Source organism: Somniosus microcephalus, unplaced genomic scaffold (genome assembly GCF_052327205.1).
Source record: "Somniosus microcephalus isolate GS21.2 unplaced genomic scaffold, FLI_Smic_1.0 scaffold794, whole genome shotgun sequence".
Taxonomy (NCBI): domain Eukaryota; kingdom Metazoa; phylum Chordata; class Chondrichthyes; order Squaliformes; family Somniosidae; genus Somniosus; species Somniosus microcephalus.
In genome coordinates, this window is record NW_028225981.1 from 60,001 (window position 1) to 72,406 (window position 12,406).

The 12,406-nt window shown below is 57.4% G+C and overlaps 1 protein-coding gene across 1 annotated transcript in view; it reads right to left on the reverse strand.

Moving 5' to 3' along the window:
* Nucleotides 1-11,724, reverse strand: part of LOC147081080 (uncharacterized) — a 20,181-nt gene extending 8,457 nt beyond the window's left edge. The window contains exons 1-2 of the mRNA XM_085980957.1: nucleotides 11,422-11,724; nucleotides 720-830 (exon numbers count right to left, since the gene is read on the reverse strand). Of these exons, the coding sequence (XP_085837083.1) occupies nucleotides 720-830; nucleotides 11,422-11,656 (346 nt within the window). The 5' untranslated portion in view covers nucleotides 11,657-11,724. The remainder of the gene's footprint in view (nucleotides 1-719; nucleotides 831-11,421) is intronic.
* Between the last annotated feature and the right edge of the window lie 682 nt (nucleotides 11,725-12,406).

Genomic DNA, 12,406 nt, shown 5'->3' on the forward strand with positions numbered 1-12,406 from the left:
CTTGTATCTGCCTTTTTCAATTTCCAGTTGGTGGTCGCTTAGTCTGTACCTGGTGAGGGTCTGTCTCTGTTTTGTGTCTCTGATGGTCGTGAGGTAGTCTGCCAGTTTATATTCTCTTTTTAGGGCCCGGTAACATTCTAATCTGCTTTGGCTTTCGGTTATTTTGTTCCAATGTTCCAGGTAGGTTTCTTTGCATTTTTTAATGATTTGGTTCACTCAGATTGGTGTTTGGACGGCTGTGTTGGTCTGGGGCTGGTCAGGGTCCGGCTGAGTACTTAGTTTCAGTAGCAGCTGACTCAGGGGACTCTTTTCTGGGTTTAGCTCTTGGGTCTGAAAGGCTTTGAAATGAAGGGTGTCTGGGGAGCTAGATTTGAGGTGATTTAGGAAGTTTAGTGCTCGTTTTTGGATGTTTATTATCAGTGGGTATCTGCCTAGTTCGGCTCTGCATGCATTTGTTGGCGTTTTTCTTTGGGTGCGAAGGATGCTTCGGCAGAATTCTGCATGTAGGGCTTCTATTGTGTGTTTTTCCCATTTCTCTGTCTGTGTTTCTAGCTCTCCCCCTCTCTCTCTCTCTCTCGCTCCCTCTCTCTCTCTCTGTCTTGCTAGATTCCTTGCTCTCAGTCACAGGGCTGCCTCCTCTCCCCTCCCTGCCACAGCCATTCCTCAGTGAACACCTAATGCTGCCCCGGCAGTCAGCTCTGAGCTCAACCATACTTAACTGGATTTCTGTCGGAAGAGGAAGATGGCGATGAAACAAATTGCGAGAATGATGGCCAGGAATGCAGCAGTGAGAATCAGCTTCACACTCAAATAATTCGAGTAAGAACCACCTGTAAAAATATATCAAAACATGGAGAGCGACTGTCAAAGAGGAGCTACACGGACAGGTCATTTGATGGGCTGTGTGTGTGCGTGATCTAAAAAAACAAGTATTTCTACGCCCAGTGTCAGCCACAGCTTTGTGGGTAGCACAGTTACCTCTGAGTCAGAAGTTTGGGGGCAGTACTGAGGGAGCGCCGCACTGTCGGAGGGGCAGTACTGAGGGAGTGGCGCACTGTCGGAGGGTCAGTACTGAGGGAGCGCCGCACTGTCGGAGGGGCAGTACTGAGGGAGTGCCGCACTGTCGGAGGGGCAGTACTGAGGGAGCGCCGCACTGTCGGAGGGGCAGTACTGAGGGAGCGCCGCACTGTCGGAGGGGCAGTACTGAGGGAGCGCCGCACTGTCGGAGGGGCAGTACTGAGGGAGTGCCGCACTGTCGGAGGGGCAGTACTGAGGGAGCGCCGCACTGTCAGAGGGGCAGTACTGAGGGAGTGCCGCACTGTCGGAGGGGCAGTACTGAGGGAGCGCCGCACTGTCAGAGGGGCAGTACTGAGGGAGCGCTGCACTGTCGGAGGGTCAGTACTGAGGGAGCGCTGCACTGTCGGAGGGGCAGTACCGAGGGAGCGTCGCACTGTCGGAGGGGCAGTACTGAGGGAGCGCCGCACTGTCGGAGGGGCAGTACTGAGGGAGCGCCGCACTGTCAGAGGGGCAGTACTGAGGGAGTGCCGCACTGTCGGAGGGGCAGTACTGAGGGAGCGCCGCACTGTCAGAGGGGCAGTACTGAGGGAGTGCCGCACTGTCGGAGGGGCAGTACTGAGGGAGCGCTGCACTGTCGGAGCGGCAGTACTGAGGGAGCGCAGCACTGTCGGAGCGGCAGTACTGAGGGAGCGCAGCACTGTCGGAGCGGCAGTACTGAGGGAGTGCCACACTGTCGGAGGGGCAGTACTGAGGAGCGCCGCACTGTCAGATGTGCAGTACTGAGGGGGCGCCGCACTGTCGGAGGGGCAGTACCGAGGGAATACCGCACTGTCGGACGGGCAGTACTGAGGGAGCGTCGCACTGTCGGAGGGGCAGTACCGAGGGAATACCGCACTGTCGGACGGGCAGTACTGAGGGAGCGCCGCACTGTCGGAGGGGCAGTACTGAGGGAGCTCTTTCAAGCTGTCAAACACTGACAATCTGTACTCTAAGTTAATTCCTTCCTCTCAGGATGATTTAGAGATCTCCCTGGAACAGAAAGCTGAATGCTGCAACTTTTGACAGCTCGTGGCCATTCTGCTTTCTGTGCCGGTGAGATGAGGGACTCCCGAGACCTGAAGGAAGGAAGGCTGTAAAGGTAAGTAACACTTCTTTAAACACTTTACACACACCAAACACACTTACCTCTGCACTCATGCACCCATCACTCACCTGAACATCTCGACCCCTCCAAGTCCTTCAGCCCGACGGCCTGCAGTTAATTGGCGCTAATCCTCTTCCCGCCTCGGGGAGGCGGCTCCCAGCACAGGTCGGATACCCGCCTCCTGGGAAACGGGCATGGAGGCGGGTCGGGGGGCAGGGTGGGTTCGTGCCCTCCGATTTTGCTATTTTAACCCCTCCAATCCTGCCTCCAACTTATAAAATTCTAACAGGACTAGACAGACTAGATGCAGGAAGGATGTTCCCGATGGCGGGGGAGTCCAGAACCAGGGGTCACAGTCTAAGGATAAGGGGTAAGCCATTTAGGACTGAAATGAGGAGGAATTTCTTCACCCAGAGAGTGGTGAACCTGTGGAATTCTCTACCACAGAAGGCAGTAGAGGCCAATTCATTAAATATATTCAAGAAGGAGTTGGATATATTTCTTAAGGCTAAAGGGATCAAGAGGTATGGGGAGAAGGCAGGGACCGGGTACTGAATTTGGATGATCTGTCAGGGTTGCGGTCACGGGGCCGTGTAGGCACGGGGCCGTGCTGTCCGGGCGAGGCTGGTTCTGGACCCAAATGCAGACAGACAAGGCGAGAAACAGATATGCAGTCTTAAATAACATTACTTTACTAGAATCACACAGGTAAACAGTTACAAAACATAGGAGCTCAAGACAAGCTACCACATAGGCAAATGGCTAGTCAAGATAGGAACTCAAGACAAGCTACCGTGAGGCAACCGGCTTGTCAAGACTGAGCTCAAGACAAGCTACCCCAGGGCAACCGGCTTGTCAAGATAGGAACTCAAGACAAGCTACCATGAGGCAACCAGCTTGTCCAAACTGAGCTCAAGACAAGCTACCACAGGGCAACCGGCTTGTCCACAACTGAGCACCTAGTCAAGACTGAGCATCTTGTCAAGACTAACTCTCTTGTCAGGGCTGACCCCAGAGGGAAGAAACCACAGAACTTAAATACAAGCAAAAACAGGTGAAACCAATAAACCTAATAAAAGGCAACTAAATAATAAACACAAGGGAAACTGGTCACAATTAACAAAGGGAAACCAACCAGTGAAGGTGCCATCTAGGGGTTACTGAAGGAACTGACCGGCACCCTCACACTCATTACAGACCTTGCTCTCTGTGGAGCTGGTCGTGCTGCAGCAGGGTGGAAAGTGGTGGTCTCCTTGACCAGGGAGTGGAGGCGAAGGAGAGACCCCAGGCCACCACTACCATCAACCGGCAGCAACATCATCTACCGAGGTGCCTGGAGAGAGAGGAGGAGAGGGAAAAAGGAGGTCAGCATTTACAACAGGAGAGGCCTTTCCATCACTGCCTCCCCAAATAGGCCTCCATTCCAGGAGAGGGAGAGAGGGGAGAGGAGCGGCACTCAACATCAACTGCTTGGAAGGAGGGTAGGAGCAACTTATTTTCTATTTTGAACTTCTGCAGGGGGGTGTCATTCGGTGCATTCCCCAAAGACTTTGTATTGTGGGTAGGGGGAGGAAAGAAGACCGGGCCGTCAAAAGCCCCTTCCATTGCCTGGCCTGGGTTAGCTGGAGCTGCCCAGGTGAAGCCTTTTCAGTACATCGCGAAGACCTGGTGTGGGGCTGAGCCTGGGCTGTTCTCCAGCTTTCCCAGGTGAAGACATCTTCTCCCCCTGCCTGAAGACCACCCACAAGAGACTTTATTTTTCCATCGGGGAGTGCACCCCCTGCCGACACCCACCCACCTGCCATCCTGAGTGGCGTCCCTGCCTTTGCGGCCTCCCTCCTACCCACCCCCACCTCTCCCTCTCTCTGTCTCTCTCCCGGTCTCTCAGGAGGCACCTCTGTTTCAAAACTTTTTTACTAATTGCCACTTGAGCAGAGGGGTGAAGGCCCCTCTCCCAATTCCAATTAACAAGGGGAGAGGCGGGCCTTTAGTTTAACAGCTCCCTCTGCTCAAGGGAAGACTTTAATTTTCCGGAGGCCTTTTAACATCTTCAGGCCTGTGACTTGGGGTGAGTGTAGCTTTCTCTTTTAAAAAAAAGAACCACCCCATAATGGCGAGTACATCTTCGCCGGTGGCGGGGTCAGCCAGGTCGTACGCGAGAGTGGCAGCCACAGCCACAGCCGCTCCCGCTGCTTCTTATTACCAAAAAGCTTGGGGTGAAGAGCTACACCCACCACAACATGACAATTGAGGCGTGCATTAAGGCCATGGCTGGGGTTGTCGGCCCTTCAGCCATCCTCGCCGCCTCAAAAATGTACGGGAAGGCTGTGTTCTTCCTGGGGTCGGAGCGGGCGGTGTCCCTGGCCATCACAAAGGGGCTCACTGTGGGTGGGACCTTCCTGGCGGTGGATCCTCTCGAGGCCACCGCGAGGAGGATCGTTATTTCTAACGTCCCGCCCTACATTCCTGGTGAGCTCCTCCTCCCCAACTTGCATCAACTTGGGGAGGTGAGGTCGGGGATTGCGCCTATCCCGCTTGGCTGCCGGGAAGCCAGCCTTCGGCACGTCTTCTCCTTCCGGCGCCAGGTCTACATCCAGCTGGCGCGGGAGGAGGACACCGACGGGGCATTTGTCGTCCTCCACGAGGAGACCGCTTACCGCGCCTTTTGGACGTCGGACGGTGTGCGGTGCCACGCCAGCAAGGAGGTGGGGCACATTAGAAAGAACTGCCCCGCCTCCAAGGCCGCCAGATCATCTGGCGTGGCCGAGGCTGTCGCCGCCACTGCTCCTCTCCCCGGGTCTGGCCGCGGCCCCCAAACAACTGATGCGCGGTCGTCGTCGGAGGCCGATGCCATCAAGGCCTCCGGCGGGGGGGGAGGGAGTGCGTCCGGGTGGAAAAAAGGCGCGGGGGAAAGTCAAACACCTCAGGGTGGGTCCCCCCGTGGAGGGTGAGCCCCTGGACTTAGAGCCCCTGACACCCGCGCTCATTGCGGAGTTGGTCGGGGCAGGCGAGGGTGGGAGGGGCCTCGTGCCCGAGCCTGTGGCCGCCGCCGCCGAGACGGAAACGTTAATACCTGCGGCCGGGCTCGGGCCCGGGGGACCTGATGAACCTGCCCCGCCGGAGGGAGCAGAGGAGGGGGCCTCTACATGCATGGAGGTCTCCCTCGCTCCCCCCGCGTTAAAAAGAAGGCGTGACCCCCTGGATGAGGAGGAGGACCGGGAGGAGGAAGGTCCCTCCGAACAGGGGGAGTTGTCGCCCGCCGCGGGTAGTGCGCCCCCCCCCGCTGTCACAATCTCCGGCGTTCAGTGGGGGTCGCCTGTCCCTCGGGAGGCTGAGGCAGATGTGCCTGTCCAGCACGTGCCTCCCGGCGATGGGGACGAGGCCCTGCCCGTGGGCGGGGGTCGCGGAACAACCCGCGGCAGAAGTAGATTATCTCTCGGTGCCGTTACCCCTCGACGGGTCGGGCGGCCTGGGATCTGGGTCGGGCGAGTTTGATGAAAGTGAGCTCGTCCAAAGCGACCCGGACATTTCCCAGGGGCTGCTCGACCTGGTCGAGGTTTTAGCCGATGTCACCCCATCTGCTGGGTCGGAGGCCGGTGGCAGGGAAGAGGAGGGCCCTCTGACTGTGTCTCTGGCGCCGGACGTCTTGGAGGAGTTGGGTTTTGTTCTTTCCCCAATTCCTCCGGCGTCTGAGGCATCTGAGGCGGAGGGGGTCTCCGAACCGCCGCTGTCTTCTGGCCCGGCCCCCCTAGAGGAGCTCAGGGAGAATTCCTCCGCTACCGATCCTGGGGGTGGGATCCGGGCGGAGGCGGGGCCGGCCTTCACGACCGAGCCGCCCGATGCGCACTGCGTGGCGGACGGTTTGGCCGACAGTGGCGACCCCCCGGAGGAGGACGGGGACTCGGCGGTAGGGGCGGAGGAAGATCTAGATGCCGTCGCCGAGGAGGCGATGGATGACCTCGCGCCCCTCGCCAGGACCCCCCTCGTTCTCATTCCCATCAGGGACCTCTGGGACTTTGTGGCCACGTGCCAGGGTCGCCGCACTACCCGGCGGGCCCTCGACAGATGGTCGGGGCTGGCGCTGCTCATCGGGTCGGCCCGCGTCGCCTACAAGACCATGGGTGCGGACGCGGGCGTGAACCTGTCCGAGCTGCGTCGGTTCCGGGCATTCCTCACCGGGCTGCTAAGGGAGTGGCGGTCGGCTAGCGGCCGCCCTCCCTTCCCCCGTTAGGTTTAAGTAGGGGTTGGTTGTGCTTCTGAAATGAAGATAACCATAGCCAGCCTCAACGTCAACGGCAGCAGGGAAGCTAGCCGCAGGTTTAATAACTTTTCGGTCCTTCGGGACGGGAAGTATGCGGTGTGCTTCCTGCAAGAAACCCACACCGTTCCGGGAGACGAGGCCACGTGGCTCCTGGAGTGGCAAGGAGGGGTCAACATGAGTCACCTCTCCAGTGTTTCCAGTGGGGTGGCTATCTTGCTGGCCCCGCATTTTCAGCCAGAGATCTTGGGGGTCAAGGAGCTGGTGCCGGGCCGCTTGCTCCAGGTCACTGTTCGCCTGGGGGGCGTGCCGTTCCATCTAGTGAACGTGTACGCCCCTCAGGCTGGTGCGCAGCAAGCGCGCTTCTTTGAAGAAGTGTCCACTCTTTTGGGCTCCATCGACGCGGGCAAGTGCGTCATCCTCGGGGGGGGATTTTAACTGCACCCTCGAGGCGAGGGACCGCACAGGTGCCCAGCCGAGCCCGGCGTCGGTGGGGAAGTTGAGGGACCTGGTCGGGTCCCTCGACTTGGTGGACGTCTGGCGAAATCTCCATCCCGACTCCAGCGCCTTCACTTGCGTGAGGTCTGGGAGAGGAGCGTCCAGGATCGACTGCCTCTACATTTCCCGGGCATACGTCTCCTGCATTCCGGCGGCTTCCATGCGGCCGGTGCCATGCACGGACCACCACCTGGTGTGGGCGGAGCTCGTTCCGCTGCGCGCGCGGGGGGGGTTCCGCGTACTGGCACTTTAACAACCTGCTGCTGGAGGACGCGCGGTTCCGGGATTCGTTCGGTCGGTTCTGGGCCGGCTGGAGAAGGAAGCAGGGGGGCTTCCCCTCCTTGAGGCTATGGTGGGATGTGGGCAAGGCTCACATCCGTCTCTTCTGTCAGGAGTACGCGAAGGGGTCGACCAAGAGGCGGGGGGCCCGGGTCGGGCAGTTGGAGAAGGAGGTGCTCGACCTGGAGTCCCGTCTCGGTCAAGTTGTCGAGGATCCGGCCCTGCGGCTGGTGTACGAAGAGAAGAAGGGCGCGCTGAAGGACCTGCAGCTTGTCGGGTCCCGAGGCACGTACGTGAGGTCGCGGATCCAGTTCCTGCGGGACCTGGACCGCGGCTCCCCCTTCTTCTACTCGCTGGAAAAAAGACGGGGGGTCCGTAAGCAGCTCTTGGAGCTGCTGGCCGACGACGGATCTCTGGTCTCGGATCTGGAGGGAATCAGTGCAGAGGCCCGCGCCTATTACGGGGCTCTGTTCTCTCCGGATCCGTCCAGCGAGGCTGCGTGCAGAGTTTTGTGGGAGGACCTGCCGAAGGTCGGCCTGGAGGGCGCCGAAAAATTGGACGCTCCTCTGAGTCTGGAGGAGCTGACCGGCGCCCTCCGCCAGCTCTCCAGGGGAAAGTCCCCGGGGCTGGACGGGCTGACCGTGGAGTTCCACAGGGCGTTCTGGGACGTCTTGGGGGGCGACTACGCGCGGGTCCTGGGGGAAAGTTTGGCGACCGCGGAGGTGCCCCTCTCTTGGCGCAGGGTGGCTATTGTCCTGCTGCCTAAGAAGGGCGATCTCTGCCCGGTCTCCCTCCTCAGCACGGACTATAAAATTTTTGCCAGGGCTATGTCTGCTCGCCTAGGCGCCGTGCTGGCCCACATGATCCACCCCGACCAGTCCTACACGGTCCCGGGCCGGACCATCCACGATAACATCCATCTGGTCCGGGACCTGGTCCACCATTCCCAGAGGGCTGGTCTGTCGGTCGCCTTCCTTTCCCTGGATCAGGAGAAGGCGTTCGACAGGGTGGATCACGAGTATCTCTTCGGGACTCTGCGCGCATTCGGGTTCGGGACGCATTTTGTCGCCCGGATCCGACTTCTGTACGCTGCCGCAGAGTGTCTGATTAAAGTTAACGGGTCCTTGACGGTGCCCCTTCGCTTCGGGAGGGGGTTGCGTCAGGGATGCCCCATGTCCGGCCAGTTATATGCCATTTGCGTGGAGCCTTTCCTGCGCCTCTTGCGGAAGAGGTTGGCGGGATTGGCTCTGCAAGGGCCGGGCGTGGAGGTGGTCCTCTCGGCTTACGCCGATGACGTGCTCCTCACGGTCACGGATCCCGCTGACTTGCGGAGGATGCGGGAATGCCAGCAGATTTACTCGAACGCATCCTCCGCCAAGATCAACTGGGAGAAATGTTCTGGAATCCTGGTGGGTCAGTGGCGGGTGGACTCCCTGCCGGAGGAGTTCAGGCCCTTCGCCTGGAACACCACGCACCTCCTCTACTTGGGAGTCTACCTCAGCCCTGCCGAGGACGCCTGGCCGGCGAACTGGCAAGAGTTGGAGGCCAAAGTCACCACTCGCTTAGGACGCTGGACAGGATTGCTCCGAGTGTTGTCCTACAGGGGTCGAGCGATGGTCATAAACCAACTGGTGGCCGCCATGTTGTGGTACCGGTTCATCACTTTGATCCCTCCCCCTGCGTTTGTCGCCAAGATACAGAAAAAGCTCGTCGACTTCTTCTGGGACAAAAGGATGCACTGGGTCTCTGCCGCGGTTCTGAGTCTCCTGCTTAGGGAGGGCGGTCAGGCGTTGGTGTGCCTCCGCACCCAGGCTGCGACTTTCCGTCTTCGGACGCTGCAGAGATACCTGTACGTCGAGAATCCTCTGAGATGGTGTGCGCTGGCGACGTACTTTTTCCGCCAGCTGCACGGCCTCAATTACGACACGCAGCTCCTGTTTTTGGAAGTGGGCGGCAGGCGTGCCAGCCTGCGGGAGCTGCCTGTCTTCTACCAGGAACTGCTATGGGTTTGGAACTACGTCGCCTCCAGGCGGAGCTCTCCCCCGTCAGGATTGGCGGCTGTCCTTCGGGAGCCGCTGTTCAGGAATCCACACCTCCGCGTCCGCGAGTTCGGGTGGCTGGCGGAACGCAGGGCTGTGCCTGGCAAGGTGACTATAGTCGGGGACCTACTCGATGGCGGAGGAGCGGGCTGGATGGCGCCGGAGGAGTTGGCGCGGCACATGTCTTGGGACAACGTCCGGCTCGCGGTCGATGCCATCGAGTCGGTGAAAGCGACGCTGCACCCCGGCGCCACGAGGTGTATCGAGGCGGCTCAAGCGCGTGGGGCGATCCCGTCCGAGCTTTCCCCCGTTCAGACGGAATTCCTTATCGGCGCCCTGCCCCGAAACCCCCCTCGGGAACCGGCGCCTCACAACTTGAGCCGTCTCGAGGAGATGCCCTCCGTGCCTTTTCATTCCGCACGGAGGGGTTTCCTGTACGGGCTGCTCCTGCACACTTACCACTTTGTCATCTTCGCCCGCTGTCCGGACACGCCGTGGCGTGCCGTTTTGCCTTCCGGCGGAGGCGGAGGTCCCCAATGGAGGGCTCTCTATGCGGGAGTCCTCCCTTGTTCTATTGGGGACTTGGCCTGGAGGGTGTTGCACGGAGCAGTGCCGTGCAATATATTGTTAAATAGGTTTACGGACTCCCAGACCGCCTGTTTGTTCTGCGGTCTGGAGGAGTCCGTTTTTCATGTTTATGTTGAGTGTGAGAGGTTGCAGCCCCTCTTCCATTATTTGAAGGGGCTGCTCCTCGATTTTTGGTTGCACTTCAGTCCCACGCTATTGATCTACGGTCACCCGGTGCGGAGGGGAGCGGGCAGGTTGGAGGACCTCCTCGTGGGTCTGCTCCTGGGCCTGGCAAAAAAAGCCATTAATTGGTCCAGGCAGCGGGCGGTCGAGGCGGTCATCCAGCCAGATTGCCTCCCTCTCTTCCGCGGCCATGTTCGCGCCCGGGTGGCCCTGGAGATGGAGCACGCGGTGTCAGCCGGCGCGCTCGAGCACTTCCGTGACCGGTGGGCGCCGCGGGGACTGGAGTGCATAATTGGATTGGACAACCAAATTTTAATTTGATTTGTTAAGGTTTATTTAAAGATTTTTTTAGAGGTTTAGTTACAGTTCACTTGTTCAATTTATTTGGCCCTACCAAAAGAGGAGAGAAACTAGTCACAATTAACAAAGGGAAACCAACCAGTGAAGGTGCCATCTAGGGGTTACTGAAGGAACTGACTGGCACCCTCACATGATCAGCCATGATCTCATTGAATGGCGGAACAGGCTCGAGGGGCCGAATGGCCTACTCCTGCTCCTATCTTCTATGTTTCTATGTTTAGCGCTGCTGCAAAATGTCTGGTCGATTTCGCGAGCGGCGCAAACACCGCCGCGCCCGGGCGCTAGTTGCTTTGCGACCCATTAGCGCCCTCATAAGAACATAAGAACATAAGAAATAGGAGCAGGAGTAGGTCATACGGCCCCTCGGGCCTGCTCCGCCATTCAATAGGATCATGGCTGATCTGAATCTAGACTCACGTCCACTTCCCTGCCCGCTCCCCGTAACCCCTAATTCCCTTATCTGCTAGGAAACTGTCTATCTCCATTTTAAATTTATTTAATGTTGCAGCTTCCACAGATCTCTGGGGTAGCAAATTCCACAGATTTACTACCCTCTGAGTGAAGAAGTTTCTCCTCATCTCAGTTTTGAAAGGGCAGCCCCTTATTCTAAGATTATGCCCCCTAGTTCTAGTCTCACCCATCAGTGGAAACAACATCACCGCATCCACCCGATCAAGCCCCCTCACAATCTTATATGTTTCGATAAGATCGCCTCTCATTCTTTTGAACTCCAATGAGTAGAGGCCCAACCTACTCAACCTTTCCTCATACGTCAACCCCCTCATCTCTGGAATCAACCGAGTGAACCTTCTCTGAACCGCCTCGAGAGCAAGTATATCTTTTCTTAAATATGGAAACCAAAACTGCACGCAGTATTCCAGGTGTGGCCTCACCAATGCCCTGCATAACTGCAGCAAGACTTCCCTGTTTTTATACTCCATCCCCCTTGCAATAAAAGCCAAGATTCCATTGGCCTTCCTGATCACCGGGAGGTGCAATTCAACCCAATTATTCCCCCTACAAGCCTTCCTGTGAGGTGCGTGTGTGATAGGGTGATATATTAACGCCTTTATTACCTGGTTTGAATTCGACGACTTCGCTGAAGGCACAGGTTTCCTCCACATCAAAGGCCATCTCTGTTTGATCATCGATGTTCTTGCATCTGTACACCATTCCCCCAGTGCCCGAGGTGAGCGACACCGTTAGCATTGTGCTTGCATACTGTACCTTGTGTGATTGATCTTCGACCACCTTCTCAGCACCTCTGAACCATTCGTACTTGTTTGCACTTTCCAGCTTGGAGCACATCATTTCCACGGTGCACGTGTCACGGGAGCTGGACAAGTTCTCCACACATATTTGAATGCCATCCGTTGCGACTACTGAGAAAGAGCAACCATTAGTTTCGGAGGCATAGAATCATAGAAACATAGAAGATAGGAGCAGGAGTAGGCCATTCGGCCCCTCGAGCCTGCTCCGCCATTCAATGCGATCATGGCTGATCATCCAAATTCAGTACCCTGTCCCTGCTTTCTCCCCATATCCCTTGATCCCTTTAGCCTTAAGAAATATATCCAACTCCTTCTTGAATATATTTAATGAATTAGCCTCCACTGCCTTCTGTGGTAGAGAATTCCATAGGTTCACCACTCTCTGAGTGAAGAAATTCCTCCTCATTTCTGTCCTAAATGGCTTACCCCTTATCCTTAGACTGTGACCCCTGGTTCTGGACTCCCCGACCATCGGGAACATCCTTCTTGCATCTAGTCTGTCCAGTCCAGTCAAAATTTTATAAGTTTCGATGAGATCCCCTCTCATTCTTCTAAACTCCAGCGAGTACAAGCCCAATCGACCCAATCTCTCCTCATACGTCATTCCTGCCATCCCAGGTATCAGCCTGGTGAATCTTTGCTGAACTCCTTCCACGGCAAGAACATCCTTCCTCAGATAAGGCGACCAAAACTGCACACAATACTCAAGATGTGGTCTCACCAAGGCCCTGTACAACTGCAGCAAGACAATACGATAGCAAAATACTGCAGATGTTGGAAATCCGAAATA